Consider the following 19,719-nt stretch of genomic DNA (forward strand, 5'->3'; position numbering starts at 1 on the left):
GACGATAACCTAGTGGTGTACAAGTACATTTACTCAAGTGATGTCCTTAAGTACAGTTTTGAGGTTTGTACGTAACTTCACTATTTCCATTTTGTGCTACTTTATCCTTCCACTACGCTACATTTACTTCACAGCTATAGTTACTAATTACTTTTCATATTAAAGTTTTACACACAAAACATAAGATCGGTTTCTAAATGAAGTGGCACTGTTAAAGAAAAATCTACCCAACAGTAAATTCCTCAACCAACTAACGCCGTAAAGTGCTGCTTATGATTCAGAATTGATAATGGTAATGAGATTGAAATTTTGAATGCAGGACTTTTACTTGCAATTAAGTATTTCAATATTATGGTACAACTACTTTTACTTAAATGATCACTTCTTCCACCACTTAAGAGAATCTAAGCTCATGGGTTTCATTAACACGCTTTTGGAGGATTTTCAACCGCATCTCATGGTCTTCATTTCTGGAGAAGCCCTGGCAGCTTAAACCTTTTTGAGATTAGTTTCTCTCCACCAGATAATGCTTTATTTATTGTCATATTTAACAATAAATCAAATCATTATGTTGTTTTAAGGTTATACTGTAAACCCTTGTCCTCATTCTGCCGCTGGAGGGCGCTGTGGGGGTGGACCGTCAGTAAACATTGAAGCAGATGAAGCTTTTACTCACATGTGAGTCATTCGCCTGCATTGATGCCCAACCAGCGCTCCTTCCTTCAGTCTGCTGTCCGCCTGTGAATTTGTTAGTTTGGTGTCTTTTCGCTGTGACTGGATCGCACACCGGTGCCTGAATGCCTCACAGGGACGAGTGACATTATAAACACACATTAGAGAGAGAGAGAGAGAGAGAGCAAACCTACACACACGTAGCCTACTGAAAGATGTCTGGGATTCCGACCACATCTGCGAACCCGCAGTCCGCAAAAATGAAAAAGGACGAGTCTTTTCTCGGGAAATTAGGAGGGACCCTGGTGCGGAAGAAAAAGTCTAGAGAAGGTAATTTGTTTTTCTTGTTATTCTAACATTATGAAAGGCGTCTGTTTCCCCTGTGTTTCTGTCCATGGTGCTGCAATCACATGATGCGCTATTAAAATATTCTGCTCTGGGACAGTTTAATCACGCACTGCACACATGATTTACAACATTTATACAGACATTTATAGTGTTTCACTGGTTTATCTTGACTTTATCTTTCTTTGGTACACTATTGTAAACTGGGTCAATGTTGCACTTACATCCTTTTGATTAGAGTGTCATAATTCGCTATAGGTTAAATCACTAACATATTTTGAGCTCTAGTGTAGTTTTGATGCTTCTCTAAGGGTAAGAAATACAAAGCGAGTGAGAGGCGAGACAGAGCCTCCACAGGCATTTACCATGAGGTAATAAACAAAAATAGATCACACAGTCAGTGACTGGTGACAGGAGTGCAAGGTTATGGAGATAAAAGTGTAAGAGGATTTTTGTGCTCACTGGATTTTGGATTATTTAACTTCTTATCCTAGGTTTCCAGTTGTTGACAAAACTATTTTCTGCCCTCCCACAGGTCAGTCACTGGGTCTTAAAGCAGACAGCTGCAAGGTTTAAAGCCTCAGAGAGAGAGTGTGTGTGTGTGTGTGTCTTTACTGTGTGTTTGTAGTCAGCCATGTGTTTGTAATCTCCATTAAAGGAGGTCCATCAGCAGGAGGGACAGAGACATATTAATTGTTTAGGAGCCTCATTAAATTCCACACATTTCTTAAGTTTTAAGAGTTTGAAATCTCTTAATCAAACTGTTAAAATCAGTAGTTTAGCCTCTTAAGACTGGTGGGACAGTCATAAGAAATTCTTGCAGCCAGACATTGTTAAAACCAAATATGTCAGGCTGATTTTTTTGGGGGGGGGGGCATGTGTATAAAATGATGCACACGATCATCATCATACAGCTTCAGTGAAGAGCTGCAACAAGATGATACAGGATATACATCAGAGCTGAAACAACTGGTCAATTAATCCATTAGTTGATTGACAGAAAATCAATCAGCGCCAATTTTGATCAGGTATTAATTGAAACTTTGGTTCCAGCTTCTCAAATGTGTATATTTGTTGCTTTACTATGTTTCATATTGTAAATAAAATATATTTGCGTTTTAGACAGTTGGTGGGACAAAAAAAGCCGTTTGTCACCTTGGTCTTCAAGCCACACTGTTTTCTATGGGCACTGCTATTATTTTATAGACTCGATGATTAACAGAAGAATCGATAGATTTATTGATAATGAAAATAATTGTTAGTTGCAGCCATATTATACATAATAATACTGTCCTGCCAGAGTGGAATAAGATGATTTTTCTAACCTTAAAGCTACTTAAGGGGTTAAACAGAAAAACCCACAGACAGCTCAGCCCAGTGAGTTAATTAGATGATAACTGAGAGTTGGAGTTTAATGAGGTAATGAGAATAATTGCCTTTCTGCTTATGCTTCACTGAAACCGGTGATTTTTCTGTTGGTCAGTATAACCTGGTACAGAATTAACAGAGACACATATTCCTCAAAACGTATGTCCCAAAATCTTTATGACCCCGGAAGTTACAGAGTTGCGAGGTTGTTACACGCATTTGAGCATGAGAGAGAGCCACTTAATTGATTATTAAGAAATAAGGATTTACTTGTATTTCAAACCAATCAGCACCAATTCAACCACAGATAAAATGATGCCAAAAATGCACAATTTTGGTCATTTTTCAAGCAAAAATGCTAAACATTTGCTGGTTCCAGCTTCTCAGATATGATGATTTGCTACTTTTATTTATCAATATTATAGTTAATTGAATATATTTGGGTTTTGGACAGTTGGTTGGACAAAACAAGCAATTTGAAGACGTCACTTAGGACTCTGGGAATTTTTTTCAGTGCCTTTTTGGTTTCGTAGACAAAACAATAAATCGAGAAAATAATCAGCAGTTTAATTGATATTGAAAATAGATAGATAGATTTAGTTGCAGAATCTTATTTAACATTAATATATCAGCCTTAGAAATCTCTCATAGTAACTCGGTCCTAGATTTTAGTGTAGAAATTGGATGGAAACTTGTCATCTGAGGAGTCTTAAGCATTTTCTCTTTGTGCTGATATGTAGTAAACGATACATAAAACATAAAAATGTAACTGTTCCTTTATTTGTCAGCCTCCAACATACTGCCAAAAACCCTTGGTGGTCCTCAGACCTTAATTTTTCCAACATATGGCTGTAAGTCAGTGCTGTAGGTAATGAATCCTGCAGTGTGGGCGGAGGGGAGTGTTTGAGTGCAGCTTGTGAGAGCGCAGTGCCCCTGTGTGGTCACAGTGGATTAAAGCTCAGATGCTACACAGGTTATTTTAAAAGTAGAAGATCTTGGTGAATTAGAAGTCAGTATGACAGAAGACAAGTATGCGAGCTTTGGTCTTGCTAATGGAGCACAGCTTGTGGTCTCACATGCTGCTGCTGCTGCTGCTGCTGCTGCTGCTGCTGCTGCTGCTGCTGTGGTTTCTGTTATATTTGGGTGTGGTCGGGAAACACCCGAAAGAGACGAGTTGCCATTGGAAAAAGTTGCTTCACGTTTGCTGATTTATTAATAATAGCGTAATTGGATTGCTCCTTTAAGAAAGGGACTAATGGTTTGTATTGTTAACACTCCTTAGCAACCGTTAGCACACGTTTTAGTACAGTATTAAACACTTAAACCCTCCTGTTCCTCTTGTTCCATCAGAAATGGGATGGAAAGTGTTGCTAAAGGCTTTTTGACAAGACATAAAGGAACATCTTTGTACACAGTCCAGATTCCTTCAATTGCAAACCTAGTCTTCAAAGATACTGTATGTTCATGACTCTGTCTGTATATCCTGATAAACTGAAAGGAAGTCTGCATTTCTCTGACAAGCCACAACTCCCTCTGTCAGCAACAGGCAGTGCTGTAATAGTGATAGTTTAGGGAAGGCAAAAAGCATGTTTTTGCTTTATAAGGGCTGAGAGGGCTGTTATGTCACATCCTCACTGTATCGTCTTTGGGTGATGAGTATTTACACTCTGAAAATACAAAATAGAACTACAATACAAGTGAATGGATGCTGATAATAGTAAGTCATCAGATTTTCTGTTCTATAGGTTTATTGTTGCTATTTTACTTTTTTACTTACTTCAACTACTTATTTTATTGTTGTTACTTTTACATAACTACTCACAAAGATGAAAGATGAAGATGGAAATGAATTGAGTACATTATGCATTAATTAATGTATTATGCATACATCCAAAAATGTACAACTTACCTAATTAACATTCCTAAATACAAGCTATATTGTTATACTGTCACTTTGTGTCTTTTGCTCTTCACGATACTGGTGATTTAAGAATTTAGCTTGCTGTGAAAGCATTCTAAAAACATCTAAATAGCTGGTAAATTATATTGACTTAACAGTTATGGTATTGTTAGTAGCCATTATCCAGGAGATTCACTGATATTTCGAACATATAAGAGTAGAGTTACTCCACGAAAGGACAGAAGCATATTTGCTGTATCAAGCAATTATGCAAAACTATTTTATTCAATTTTATTTATATTAGAGCCTCACAGATAAACTGGTCGGGCTGATATAGTGATCAATATTAGCTTACTAATATGGTTTGCTGCAATATGTCGACCGATATTGTAACAAGAAATTGCAGTACATAAATGCCAAAAATGTATTTGAGATACTGTGTTTTTCTAACATTCATGCCATTTGTTCACCAGAGTCCTGAAATTTTCCAACTGTAAAATGTCCCACTCAGTACATGTCTCAGTCACATTTCTTAAAATTAAAATTTAACTAAATTTAAAAGACCCTTATCAAAAATGTTTGTGTATGTTACGTGCTAATTAATTAATTGAATATTGCCAGATATATCTTTTTTCTCAAAAATCTATAACGACATTAAATTTGTGTTTTGTATCAACATTTGACTCCCTCTGTCCTTTGACCCTTGATTTGGATAAGAAAAAAACACAAAAAAACCCTTTAACAGGAATAAATTATTAAGGGAAGAGCTCAGGAAGAGCAACAGAGGAGGGATCCCTCTTTTAGCACAGACAGACTGTCATGTGATAGAGGTTGTATGTACAGAGTAGAGAGAAGTATAATTATAATTATAATATGGAGAAAACTGATTTACAATAATAAGTAAATAAAGTACATAACATATAAGTAAATATTAGGTGTAAAAAGTTAAAGAGTTTCTGTCATGGTTAATATCTGCTGTAGGTCCTGTGTGGAAGACACTCAGTGACATTTCCTGGCTGCTGTTACTCACTAGTGCCTGTGTTGGTATAAATAACCAGAACTATATTTAAGATCCAGGCTGTCCTCTCTATGCTGCTGCATTATTTATATATTATATATTGACTGCAGGCTTTGCTTTGTATTGAATTAGTGTAATTCTGTTAACAGGAGTACAGCCACTGCCTGATTGATTATCCGCTGCAGCAAAACATATTAAAGGCTCCATTCACATGCCCATTGAGTTATTCACTGAAACAAGTCTATTCTCTTATATTGCTGTGAAATGACTAGACTGCAGCTAATTTTATCAGTTATAACAAAAAAAACATGAACTGGGCATTGTTTGTAGGAGAAAATACTCTTTTTACACCATGCTGCAAGCATTGATGAGGACATTAAATTAAAGGATATCTAGTCGACACCATACCTGTCATATGTCAGTGAAGTCTGTCGTGTGTCCACTGTTTGGTCCACTGTTGGAGTTGCTTTGGTGCATTTACGTCCGGTGTGGTATCTCTTTCCTGTCCCACACACACAAATGCAAACACACATACAAACATACACACCCCTCAGCTTCTCCTGTAACTGGACCGTAGAGGTGGGGTGGAGGGTTGTGACAGAAATAAACACGGATGACGCCTCTGCCACTGCTCAGCCCCACAGACTGCGATCCACACACACACACGTACATACATACATACGTACACTCTTACATCTTCTACCTTCGCTTGCTGCCATCGGGGGGGAATCCGGAGGTTTATAGCGGGGGAATGGCAGGGCTGCTGTGTGGGACCAAGAGGAAGAAACAAGGTAATTTGGTTTTAATGTTGGGCTTTGAGGAACTTGGAAGTGGAAATGGGGAAGCAGGACCTGTTACCTTAGTGCACTGTAGGTTAATGTCCAGCAATGTGCTAGTAAGTACTACTAGTCACTGTAAAATGTGGACTTAACATTATAAAATCGACTGTGTCTCTGTGAGGGTTGCTGTTATATGTCTTGACTGGCAAGTGAAAGTATTTTCCATATATCATTCTGCATAAATGTGCTGTAGTAAATTAATTTTATTGTATCGTTTCTCACATTTTGCTTGACTGTGTGAAGTGCCAAAGCTCTGTCTAGCAGTAATGCAGTCAGATGGACACGGAGGGAGGAAGCAGCACAATTATGATGCAACAAGCTTGCTCTGTAATTACAAAGCAAACTGCTGATCTGTAGTGAGATTCAGGGCTCGAGCTGGTATTCAGCTTTTATGAGAAGGCTGAATCAGATAGGAAATCTGTGGGGAGCCCTCCTCCCAGGGTAATTCTGTATATCCTCTCTTTGTACATGCTTTGAAGTTAAGATTGTCCAGAATGTACCATAAACACACTCATCTAGATTTTCTTTAATTGTCTTTAATTCTCAGTTATAAAAATCAATTCAACGTGCTTTTAATTTGAAAAAGAACTTAAACTGCTGCAATTTTTACCCCTTGCATCTTCACCTTGGCTCTTCCCACAGGTTTTATAAATAGCAAAGTCAATGAAATGACAGATTTGAGACCACTGATTGTGGTCCAGCCTGTTGCAGGTCTTAAAATTGAAATGCAGGATGATAAAAGCAATATGGCCATTAGGGGAAGAAAGCCATTAAATCCCTGCAGTGTCTCTCCAGTCAGAAGTGAAAGCATCTCAGCAGAAATTGATTTTATTCGAAGCCTGACTTTAAGTGTGTGTTAGTGTTTATTACTTTTTGTGTGTCTGGTCACCTTTAATTGACTTTAATGTTCCCAGTTTCAGACTAAATTCAAATTGTAACCGCATTTTGAGTATGTTGTATGTTTACACTGGAAAAGTAACAAAATGAAATATATTTTAAATTGCCAAGATACATGCTTAAATTACTTGATTTTTGAATAAGACGTTGATGCCTGAGACTTCTGCCACATAATGCTATCTGTAGTGGAAAGGAAAGAGCCTCACATAGCTGGAGAAAAATGAGGATGTTACAGCTCGAAATCCCTAGATAAACATTTCTCACAAGCTGTTTCTGAAGTTTCTGCAACTCACAGCTTGACAACAACATCTGCCAGTGCACATTAACACAATACAGTACATTATGAAGAGTGAATGGGTGGAATGTAAGTTACATTTACTTTATAATCAAATTACTCTAATTTTGTGTTTAGCATGAATGATTATCTGACATGGGTTAATTAATAGTTGCCAATAAATCATAGTATTTGAGTTGTCCTGTTTGGAGTACAAAGTATGAGATTAAAAGGTTAAAAAGCAAAATAAAAAAATAAAAGAATTGGTACTAAACAGGTTGGCTTTTGAGTCAATTAAGGTCTGTAAATGCGCTTTATAATCCTTTGATGCAAACTCTTACTGTCTTACACCTATCTATAGAAAAATAGATTATTAAAAGTATTATTATTGATAAAATAATGATAATAGTAGTAATAATAAACTATTTCTGTAGCACAAATCATGCATAAAATGGAACACAACGTGCTTCGCATAAAAGCAAATAATGATGACATTTACAATAAACTAGGATATATCTATATAAAATATTTTATGTTAAAAAGACATGTCTTAAAAGAGTACTGCACTTATTTAGCATTGTACTTCTATAGCACTGTTGGACTCATGATGGACATTTAAAAAAAAAAGATATAAGTATTGACGCAGCAGAACCAAAGAGATCGTCTTTTTTATTCCATGCATTCTTCTTCCTTGTAAAAACCTGGTGCCTACAATTCAATTCAGTTCAATTGTATTTATATAGCGCCAATTCATAACAGAAGTGATCTCATTGCGCTTTTCCTATAGAGCAGGTCTAGACCGTACTCTTTATAATATTAATTACAGAGACCCAACAAATCCCGACAGTGGCAAGAAAAAACTTTCTTTGAACAGGCAGAAACCTTGGTCAGAACCAGACTCAATGGTGGGCGGCTGCCGTGTTAGGTTTGGGGGGGGGGAATAAGGGTTAGGGAGGCACAATGCACAGACCACATAGAATAATTTTTTTTATATAGTAGAATAGTAATTGTAGTGTTAATATTAATAAATTAGTAATAATAGGAATGACAGCTATAGGAAGAATAATGTCAGCATCAGTAACAGAGCCAATAACAACAACTGTAGTAGCAGTTGTCGAGCAGGAACACGGGGGCAGCAGGTGGCCCACAACCACAGATCCAGAGTCTGCAGCTCCGGAGGCAGAAATACCTGCTGAAAGCGACAGAAGGAGAGAGGAGAGAAATGAGAAAGAACTACGGGAGAGAGAAGATGTCGAGTTAGTAACATGCAGTAATGAGATAAAAATGCATACAGATGGAGAGGGAGAGAAGGAGAGAGGAAAGAGGCGAATCATGTGAAGTCTTCCGGCAGTCTAGGCCTATAGCAGCATAACTAAGGGATGGTTCAGGACTCACCCAAGCCAGCCCTAATTATAAGCTTTATCAAAGAGGAAAGTCTTAAGCCTACTCTTAAATGTGGAGATAGTGTCTGCCTCCCGAACCCAAACTGGGACCTGATTCCACAGAAGAGGAGCTTGATAACTGAAGGCTCTGGCTCCCATTCTACTTTTGGAGACTCTAGGAACCACAAGTAAACCTGCAACCTGGGAGCGCGGTGTTCTAGTCGGATAATATGGTGTTATGAGATCTTTAAGATACGATAGTGCCAGACCATTAAGAGCTTTGTAGGTAAGGAGAAGGATTTTAAATTCTATTCTAAATTTTACAGGGAGCCAGTGCAGAGAAGCTAGTATTGGAGCGATATGATCTCTTTTCCTAGTTTTTGTCAGTACACGTGCCGCAGCATTCTGGATCAACTGGAGAGTCTTAAGGGACTTATTCGAACAGCTGGATAATAAGGAATTGCAGTAGTCCAGCCTAGAAGTAACAAATGCATGCACAAATTTTTTGGCATCATTTTGAGACAGGATGTGCCTGATTTTTGCAATATTACGTAGGTGAAAAAAGGCAGTCCTTGAAGTTTGTTTCATGTGGGAGTTAAAGGATAAATCCTGATCAAAGATAACTCAGAGGTTCCTTACAGTGTTGCTGGAGGCCAGGGCAATGCCATCTAGAGTAACCATATCTTTAGATAATTTGTCTCGGAGGTGTTTGGGACCACGTACAATAACTTCAGTTTTGTCAGAGTTTAACATCAGAAAACTGCAGGTCATCCAGTTCTTTATGTCCTTAAGGCATGCCTGAAGTTTAGTTAACTGGTTAGTTTCATCTGGCTTGATCGATAGATATAATTGGGTATCATCTGCATAGCAATGAAAGTTTACGGAGTGCTTCCTAATAATACTGCCTTTGGGGGTTATACCACGGAGCTAACCTTCTTTGTTTTATTATCTTCTTTTTTAGAGGAGTGATAGAATCAAGTGTCGTTCACAGTGAGCCTTAGGCGCTATCAACTAGATGGTCAATGTGGGAGTGGCTTAAATTAATATAGGAGTCCTCTGTTATATTGAGACATAACATTGAATTAAATGCAGATGGGATCGCTTCCTTGAATCTAGCCACAGCAATATCAGATAGACATCTAGAGTAAGAATTTTTGCCTAATGGTGTGTAGTCCAGTAATAGCAGTTCAAAAGTTATTAAATAATGGTCTGATAAAGAAGGATTCTGTGGAAAGACTATTAAATGTTCAATTTCAATGCCATATACCAGAACAAGGTTAAGGGTGTGGTTAAAACAGTGAGTGGCTTCATGTACACTCTGACAAAAAACAATTGAATCTAATAATGAGATAAACGCAGTACTAAGGCATCATTTTCAACGTCCACATGAATATTGAAATGACCTACAATAACCACTTACTTATGTGTTTTAAGGACTAAACTTGATAAAAACTCTGAGAATTCAGATAAAAACTCAGAATAAGGACCAGGAGCAATTCTATTTGTTTTAGGTACACTAAAACAAATAGAATTGGCAGTCATGTTTTCCAGGTTGGGTGAGAAAGACTAAGAACAAGGATTTCGAATGAGTTAGAATTTAGGTTTAGGTCTAGGGTTGATTAATAGGCTTGAGTCGAAGATGGCTGCAACTCCACCTCCTCGGCCGGTGCCTCGAGGAATATGAGTATTAATGACTGGGCGGAGTAGATTCATTTAGGCTAACATATTCTTCATTACCCAGCCAGGTTTCAGTAAGACAAAATAAGTCAATATGATACTCTGATATTAAATCGTTCACTAGTACAGCTTTAGATGACAGAGATCTGATCTTTAAGAGTCCACACCTAATTCGCCTATTTTGTTGTGCTATTTCAGCGTTTTTGTTTAGGTTTTTATTTATAACTCCTCTTCTGTTAACTTTAGATTTTATTAATCTACATTACCCACAATGCAACCTGACCGACCGACATTTCAGTCAGAGATTCAGGTGTGTTATGCTAGTAGCGGCTAATATAGCCTTGAGCCGCTGGCCTCAAGCAAAGATGAGGAGTGGGCTACAGAAGTCTGGTAACCTCACTTCTTTCTAACGCCACACCCCCAAGTGACATCACTTGAGGTCATTTATCAGACTTCACGCAGCTCCTTCTGGAGCCACAAAAAACTTTTTTCACATATGCTGTAGTTGTCCCCAAGACCTATAAACAGACTTTGATGTATAAAATCAGTGGATTTCCCCTTTACGACTGTGGTAAAAGTGTGAAAGTGAGTTATAGTCCCATGAAATCTCAATAACTGCCATCTCTGTTCAGCTCTGACTGTTATTGACACTAAATGGAGAAAAGTGGTGGTTAAATGAAGTAATGTCTGAAGAGGAGGAGCAGGTCCTACAAACTGACACCAAATTGACAATGCTGTGCAATGCTAATGCTGTTACCAGTGACAATGACAAGCTTTCTCTTTATTGTCTTCTTCTTTTATGTCTGTCCCACACTCTTTGCCTGCTTCTCTCTCTGTCTTTATACTCTATATAGAGAATCGAAATACAGTAAATGTTCTTTTCAGTCACTTCCTAAACACATTTTGTTTCATATGATCCTTTCACTTACTTATGTGTAGAACTTTCAATCAAGTCTTTTTCTGCTGATTTGTTTTATTGAATTAGCTGTGCCTGTCTTTTTTAGTTTTATATTTTTTGTGTGTATTGTTGTCTTAATAGTGAGTGATCTCCATGAGGAGGGGAAGCATGCCATCAACGCTCCTATGCTTCCCACAGGGACAGACATCCATCCAGAGGACACACTGCTGGGTATGGATACACACATAAACACACACATGCACATGTAAAGAACATCTTATTAAGAACTGAAACTACATCTCTTATGTTAAAACACTATTATTGCCTGACGTGTAAAATGTTTGTGTTAATTTATGACTGGTGTTGTTGATACTGCAGCTGCATTTCCAATATTTTCAACTTCTTAAAACTTAAAATCTTAAAAGTTTATTGCAGCTCACTGTCAGAGGTTACTGTGGTCACAATATGAATATGTTGACACATGTTGACTAATGGGGACTTTGACAGTGGAGGAAATGAAAGTGGGTGGAGTGGCGACGCCTTTGTCTTCAGTCACCGTGTGAATCACTGTTGACATGAGAGTGATAGGAACATTGTATGTGTGTGTGTGTGACAACAAAAAATATGTCTGAATCCAAACGTGGAGACAAATGTGTAGGAAAATAATAAAACAGGACATTTTTCCACTCACTTGCCCACTGACTGTCTTAACGTCTCTCATATTATCTCTATCAGAGGAAAACGCTGAGAGGATCATGTTGGACCCAACATCGCGGGAAAATCTTAAATTTAAAGATCTTCTGAAGGTAGTCTGGGATCACATTTTGTGCACAAACATTATATCTTTTCAGCAAAATCAGAGCAGTTGAATGAAGAAAACAGTTCACAGAAGGATAAAGTTTGATTGTAGGTTTCATTGTATTCTGATGTGCGTCCAGGTCCTGATTGACTGGATCAACAGTGAATTGGAGGAAGAGAGGATCATAGTCAAAGACCTGGAGGAGGACTGTTATGATGGACAAGTGCTCCAGAAGTTATTTGGTGAGAAATTGGTTTCTTTGGCATCACAACTCTCACAACATCTTTGTCCATATAGATTCTGTAGGCCTTCAACTTTCCATGTACCTGAATGAAAGTCGTTAGTATTAGTAGGGGTAGAAATTATTGAATTCCTGCACACGTCAGCACTAAGTTTATTGGAAATGCAAAGTTTCGGTCGCAGACTTTTTGTCTGGCAACAAACTCACAATATGAAACAACATAATATTTACACTACAGCAACAGGCTGCACCATCCGACCGGATTTCCAGCCTGTGGTTCTAGTAAAAAGATGTTTTTGTTTCATATTGTGAGTTTGGTGCTTGACAAAGGTCAATGGTCAAAACATTTGAATTTCAGTAAACATAGTGCGGACAGTGGGCAGTTATTCAATATTTGTTTTGCATGATTTCATTTCTTTATGCATCTTTGTACCAGCTGTGCGTTAGACAAAACTTAATTTGGGGTTTTAGCAGTAGTAAATTGGCAATAGTGGATACCTTGCCTAAAAGCAGGCAGTATTATCTTGAATTAGAATATTAAAACATACTTTGATAATGACTACTAGTAAACACAATTCACTCCAAACATTTCTTTCATTTTGAAACACTTTTTAAATGAAAAGCTGTAAAAGTACAAACCATCAGGTCCAGGCCAGAAAGCCCTGAAGGCAAACTTCTCCCACGTGCCTGTTAGGGGCTTCCCCCTTGTGTCTGCTATTTGTTACAGCAGGCTGAAAACTCATTTTGAGATTCCACCTAGACATGCTAACAACTACTAGTGCTTAACCCACCTAACAACAAAATAACAAAAACAAAGCATTTTTCACCTATCTTCTTGAAAAACAAAATTTATACTAATACTACAACATTTGCAGTTATTGATGGGATTTAGTTTTAGTGGTTATATGCTACCCATGTATTTGTAGGTAGCAGAACTCTGTCGTGTCCAGGTTTATTTCTTGTGCTCCATACCCTTTTGTATTTCTTACACTGATTTTTTCTTCTTCTTAAATCCTCACTCTTGTGTGTTTTTAAAAAACTTGCACTCCCTTATCACTTTAGCACTTTATGTAATCCCAGTCTTTTATTGCATCAGTGCCAGTTGTAGATTTTCTTTTTTTAATCAGTGTTGCTGGTTTCTTTTTTTTATAATAAAACCCACGCACTTGTGATAAGCTTCCTAAATCCTCTTCCTTACTAGTGCTTAGAGCCGAGGAGTCTTCCTTTGCAAAGTCTTGTCCTTCTTGTCTGCAGCCACTGCATTTGTAAATTGCCAAGATCATCATGTGCTTGTTTTCCAACGAACAAAACCCACAGGCATGAAAAAAACATTTTGTTGTGCACGTTTTTGGTTTAAAGCACTTTTGTAACTTTTGTCTTTTATGTAAATGAAGGCTTTTTTTCATCAGTTGACCTACTTTGGATTTCTGCCCTTTTTAAAATCTATATATGAGTTTCTCCCATATTTTTTCTAAGCCCACGCACTTGAAGAAAGCCTCCTAATTCAGATATTGCTTGCTTGCTTGCTACAGTATAGCTGTTCAGTCCAACACAATACTGCTGCATGATACTGTATACAGTTATTCATGATTTGAGCTGACATCTTGTATGTAATCTCTTCTGTTGTTGACAGAAAAGTTGTCAGGCAGGAAGCTGAACGTGGCTGAGGTGACCCAGTCGGAGATCGGCCAAAAGCAGAAGCTTCAGACAGTTTTGGAGGGCGTCAACGAACTGCTGCGGCCTCACGGCTGGACCATTGAGTGGAGTGTGGACTGTGAGTTTTACATTGACTTCAGTGATTTGCTGCTTGAACTTGTACTCCAGCGATTAAGTACTGCTCTTCCAAAAAGGTTGGGAACTCACAACAGACAGATTAAAAAAGAATGGTCAAAACTGAAGCAACAGAGGCTGAGGTATCTTGACTTTTAGTCCCTAGTATGCGTCAAGCTTAAAAAAATACAGGAGCCTACATTTCCCATAACACGATAGCGTCTTAGATTCTACCTGTTTCCTAAATGCCCGCTTCCTTCAAACTCCACACCTCCACTTTGTAATGCTGAGTTAATCTCAAGCCCAAGCCAAGATAACCCTGACATCACTATGACATCACTATGACATCATTGGGGTTATTTTGTCAAACTTTGGAGAGCTCCTCCAAAGCGACAGAAGATGTTATACAACTGTTTTTACAGGCTGTATAGCACTAGACTATATTGACAAGCAAACTGAACTTCATGTGTAAAATTGGTGGAATGCCCCTTTAACACATAACTGACTCTCCTCATTTACATTATAAATGGAGAATATTTAATTCTTTACAGAGTTTTGAAAAACTCTACACACATAAAGATTTCCCGCTGGAGTTAACGCCAGAGTTGCATTCATTCATGCTTTTTTATTTGTCTTTTGTCTCTGAACAAAAGTACTGACTGTTCATTCCTTTCATCTTTAGAAAAGAGCTCACATCATTGTGTTAGCTTGCAGTGTGAAAGAGCTGACAGTCCTCTCTCTTATCATGTACTGTTACAGCTATCCATTCAAAGAACCTGGTAGCGATTGTCTATCTGCTGGTGGCTCTCGCTATGCACTTCCAGGCCCCCATCAGACTGCCTGAGCATGTTTCTGTACAGGTGGTGGTCATCAAGGTAAAGTGTCTCATCAAGCTCACACAGCGTTGCATTCATCGTCATAATGTGCAATGACGTAGGGATGGATACAGAGGTGTATAGTTTTTATTTATTTATTTAATTAAACTTTTTTTTACCCTTATTTAACCCTCACTGAGATTAAGAATTTCTTTTTCAAAATAGGCAGCAACAACAGTGAGTTACAGACAAACAACACAAGACAGATAACGCAAAATATACCTCAAAATCAAAATAAAATAAAATGTGTTTATAAAATCACGAATAAAATGTCTAATATAATCATTTCATTATAGAAATTGCCTAAACGGAACCTTAAAACAACCCGAGAGCTGTTAAAACCACGACAATAACTAAGACCCATCCAAAACAATAATATAATGAGGCTAACACATCATAGTGATAAATAATATAGTGTCAGTTTATGTGTCATCCTTCAGTATTTGTCATTGTCTTGTCTGTATATGTAATTTTCATAATGTGCATCAACAGTTAGTTATTCTCTCATGTAGTAACTGAAGTATTTTGATTTTGTTTGAGCAGAAACGAGAGGGCATCCTGCAGACTGCTCTTGTGACCAAAGAGCTGACGAGCACCACAGAGTAAGAGCTGATACAGTTTCATTAATCATTTTATCCACAATCGTCCTCTTCTTATATCAGTGTTGTAATGTAACGTATTAATAATGTTTGTTGTAGTATTTTTCAAATTGTCTCTCTTCTTTTTGTTTTTCAGAATGATGTTGGGAAGGTTTGGTGAGTCCCAGCCACATATCATGTTACAGTATTATGGAAATGTCCCTTTACTTTTGTTGTTTCTTTATTTATCTGCTTAAATGAATGTCATTATGCTAAACTAAGCTAACCATCTGTTGGCTGTAGGCGTATATATTTACAGGACAGGTATGAGAGTGGTATCTTTGACATTTCCTAAAAAGTCAAAATATTCCTTTAAGTATTCATAACCTTTCAATGTTTTCTTTTTTTACAACAGAGAGAGATGCGTTTGACACTTTGTTGGATCACGCACCTGACAAGCTCAACGTAGTAAAAACGGTATTAAAGACCTTTTCTTTGCATGATCATGGATAGAATGATAATAATAATATAAGTGTGGTGTAAGCATGATTAATAGTTTGTGGATCCTGTTACCAGTCTCTCATCACCTTCGTGAACAAACACCTGAACAAGCTGAACCTGGAAGTTACTGAGCTGGAATCTCAGGTAAGAGATTTGATGGTTTATCTACAGATTCGCAATCCAGTCAATTATTAGAATTATCCTTAGTGGTATTAGTGGTACACGTATGTGTTATGTAACAGATTTTTATCCTTTCATCTTTCCTCTATTTTAATTTTAATTTTAATTTTGAAATAAATATAATCCAATCTGTTCTACTTATGCAGTTTTAATATTGGATGTGCTGTAAATCTTCATGCAGTATATATAGTATATGTGTGTGTGTGTATGTATGTATATATATATACACTGTATATATATATATATATATATATATATATATATATATATATATATATATATATATATATATATATATATATATATGTGTGTGTGTGTGTGTGTGTGTGTCCAGTTTGCTGATGGAGTGTACCTGGTATTGCTGATGGGTCTGCTAGAAGACTACTTTGTCCCTCTGTACAACTTCTTCCTCACCCCTGAGAGCTTCGAACAGAAGGTGATAACACTCTCAAAAAGTTACATTTGTTGGTCCAAAAGGAAGATTTTTTAGCATCAGTGCATTGAGTTTCCATTATGTGTCCCCTCAGGTCCACAATGTGGCATTTGCCTTTGAGCTGATGCAGGATGGAGGCCTGAAGAAACCCAAAGCCAGACCGGAAGGTATTTTATAGACATACAGTAGAGACATATTACATTATTACAAGATCAGATAAAGGACATAAAACGTGAATTCTCCAGAGGAGATTTTATGGAGGCTGACTGAGATTATGAGCCTCTTGCACTGACAGGGGACTATTTAAAAAAAGATGTTGAATGGTTAACAGTAGCAGTCATATTAAAGGTTGTCCAGTAGATGGAAATCTTGCCTCATTCAGACTTGAGCTGCTCTTTGTTGTCGAGTTTGAGAAAATGTACCTGCTTTTACTTAAAGAATCAAACTGGCTTCACATAGTTGTTGCTGTTATGATGATTATTAGCTGGTTTTTCACAATTAGGTATTTAGACTTGCATTTTATTAACCCATTATACTCTGCATACCCCCCTGTGGAGTTAGAAATGCTATTATAGAACATTTGGAAATAGCTTTTAGAGTGTGATCTAACACAGTTGACTGATCTTGTATTAGATATTTTTTGTTGTGCCATTTAAATAGAACTGTTAACATTTTTGCTGTAATTTGACATTATAGCTATTATCTTCATAGCTGCATAACTGCACTCCTACTACAGTTTATGTGTTCTGATTAGCATATGGTTTGTTAACGTTTGTGCACATCTGCAGGTTCATTTGAAAGTAGAGATCCCAAAGATGTTATCAACAGTGTCACCCTAGCTAACAGGGGAAAGCAGATGATAAGGAACTTATAAGGCATCCTAGTTTAAATGGTGATACAGTCACACTGCTGTAACAAAATGGTGTCTGGCTTGAATCACTTAACAAAGACCTAGTTGTGATGAGAAATTACAACAAGCAAATAAGCACTTATGTTGTACACCATTACAAAAAGAACAGAAAGTATTTTTGTGCCTTTGAAACTCTCCTGGTAAGAAGTAATACATAATATTGCAAATTCTTGGGAGCTATTTTAAGCCTCCATTTCAGTTCCAAAATTACAAATAACCTTTTGAAGGAAAGTAGTCCAACATCAATCATAGAAGAAGCTCCTTTGCACTGTAAATATGACTTTATGGTAGCACAGCCCAGGGATCTAATTTTTCTCTTATAACATTAGTTTTTGTACATGTCAAAGGACAAAATTTAAATGTTCTTATTAAATGTTCAGCATTCTCTAATGATCTCTGCTGTCTCAATTTTGTTTTCCAGATGTTGTCAACCTGAACCTCAAGTCCACCCTCAGAGTCCTCTACAACCTGTTCACCAACTACAAAAACTCTGAGTGAACTTTTCCAGTTTCACCCCCTGATAATACTTTGAACATTGCCCTGTGCCTGTGCTGATATTATGCATTTCAGTCTGAACACTGGAGGAGACCAACTGGGACTGAAAGTCATCATTATGTGGGACTTAAAAAGACCCATGGGGAGTAGCCTGAAAAAGGCTCTGAATGTTAGTATTTAATCTTCCCCAAATGTCAGTATTTATTTATTCCTTCCTCGAATGTTAACTGCAACCCAGGAAACCCTGCAACCTTTAGCCTGCATTTGAATACACAGCCGTCACGGGAAAAATGAATGAGGGCAGAATGTTAAAACTAGAAATGTGTGTGTCAAACCCAACTCTCCATCACAGAATATTTAAGAAAGTTGAAAATGCTGTTATACATTATATAGTATCTGAAATTGCTTTGTGTACATATTAAAAGAGTAGTTCAACATTTTGTGAAATACTCTTCTTGCCAAGACTTTGATGAGAAGATCGATACCCACTCTCATGTTGACATGCTAAATATTAAGCTAACGTTAGAGCCAGCAGCCGGTTAGCTCAGCTTAGCATGAAGACTGGAAACTGCTAGTCTGGCTCTGTTCGAAGGTAACAAAATCCACTTGCACACCTCTAAAGCTCACCTAACACGTTATATCTTGTTTCTTTAATCCGTTTTTAAAACCAAAGTGTAAAAACGACAAGTAACTACAGAAGCAGCTGAGAAAACATCGTTAAAATTTTCAGGTTGGACAACAAACTGCGCACCAAATATAAAGGTTGTGGTACCTTTTTTTTAATACTTTTTAAGGCTGATTAATTCACCGATTTCTACCGATAGTTCCTACATGAAACTGCTTACAACAAATCTGTGGATTATCTTGAGTAACTGTATTTCTTTGGCGCTTTGAGCATCACAAGCTGAGTGCCATATAGTCCCATTATATTAAAGAAAGGCAGACATCTCTACGGCCGATATCTCCATAACTCGGCAACTCACACCAAAACAATCTAGATGGATAAATAGCAGATAGTTGGGTGGTATCGGTCTTCTCAACTAACTCTCGACAATGAAGCGAATATGCATATTTCCCAAAAATGTTGACCTATCCCTTTAAGAAACCTGAAAATGCTATGTATTATATATTATATGAAAATGCGTTGTACACTTACTCTTACTATAACATATACTATTTTCACTTTTCCTCGACAGCTGAAAGAACTGTGAACGGTTCTTGTTTACGCTGAACTATTCACCACATCTCAAGCCATATTTAAAAGCTGTTGCCTCCTGCCTTAAGTGCAGTGTGCTCTCGCCGTCCCGGGAGAGCCTCAGTCAGAGTATCTTTGTATTGAACGGCCCTTCAGATGAGTCTCCGAGGAGGCCTGGACCTCTCGCTGCTCTCCTGCTGGCTCCCGCGGTGCCACCTGGAGACCTGCTGAGATGTACAGTGCACAACTACTCATCCATTTTAGAGCCGGGCTGAATTATTGAGAGAGTGGCTAAGTCAGTCTAAACTGCGCTTGCGCTGGATGGCTCTGTGTGTTTTTTATCTTGCTTATCAAGAAATAAATGCCTTGGAATCAAACCAAATGAGAATTTCATTTTATCTCTTACTTGTGTGATAGGTTAAATTTGCTGTGGCTTTTGAGCGAGATTGGCTTTGGAACAGCCAATTCCTGC

The 19,719-nt window shown here is 37.6% G+C and overlaps 1 protein-coding gene across 3 annotated transcripts; it reads left to right on the forward strand.

The window, feature by feature from the left end:
* The first annotated feature begins 671 nt into the window (after nt 1-671).
* On the forward strand, nt 672-19,624 carry parvb (parvin, beta). Of its 3 annotated transcripts, none has more exons than XM_044192594.1 (13): nt 672-1,002; nt 11,412-11,501; nt 12,006-12,076; nt 12,209-12,311; nt 13,944-14,084; nt 14,840-14,955; nt 15,499-15,557; nt 15,691-15,710; nt 15,949-16,010; nt 16,110-16,178; nt 16,549-16,650; nt 16,742-16,814; nt 17,979-19,624. In XM_044192594.1, the coding sequence occupies exons 1-13, from the start codon at nt 888-890 to the stop codon at nt 18,053-18,055; spliced, it is 1,098 nt and encodes a 365-aa protein (XP_044048529.1). In that variant the 5' UTR covers nt 672-887; the 3' UTR covers nt 18,056-19,624. The 3 variants fall into 3 exon arrangements, with proteins under 3 accessions (XP_044048529.1, XP_044048530.1, XP_044048528.1); XM_044192595.1 differs by lacking the exon at nt 672-1,002 and adding an exon at nt 3,973-4,102; XM_044192593.1 differs by lacking the exon at nt 672-1,002 and adding an exon at nt 5,862-6,094.
* Nucleotides 19,625-19,719: the final 95 nt, after the last annotated feature.

This window comes from Siniperca chuatsi, linkage group LG4 (genome assembly GCF_020085105.1).
Source record: "Siniperca chuatsi isolate FFG_IHB_CAS linkage group LG4, ASM2008510v1, whole genome shotgun sequence".
In the NCBI taxonomy this organism is placed as follows: domain Eukaryota; kingdom Metazoa; phylum Chordata; class Actinopteri; order Centrarchiformes; family Sinipercidae; genus Siniperca; species Siniperca chuatsi.

Coding starts and splice junctions, on each gene's coding strand:
- parvb (XM_044192593.1), top strand. CDS start 5,917: ATGACGCCTCTGCCACTGCTCAGCCCCACAGACTGCGATCCACACACA. Junction 6,095..11,411: donor GACCAAGAGGAAGAAACAAG/GTAATTTGGTTT, acceptor TTGTCTTAATAG/TGAGTGATCTCCATGAGGAG. Junction 16,179..16,548: donor TTACTGAGCTGGAATCTCAG/GTAAGAGATTTG, acceptor GTGTGTGTCCAG/TTTGCTGATGGAGTGTACCT.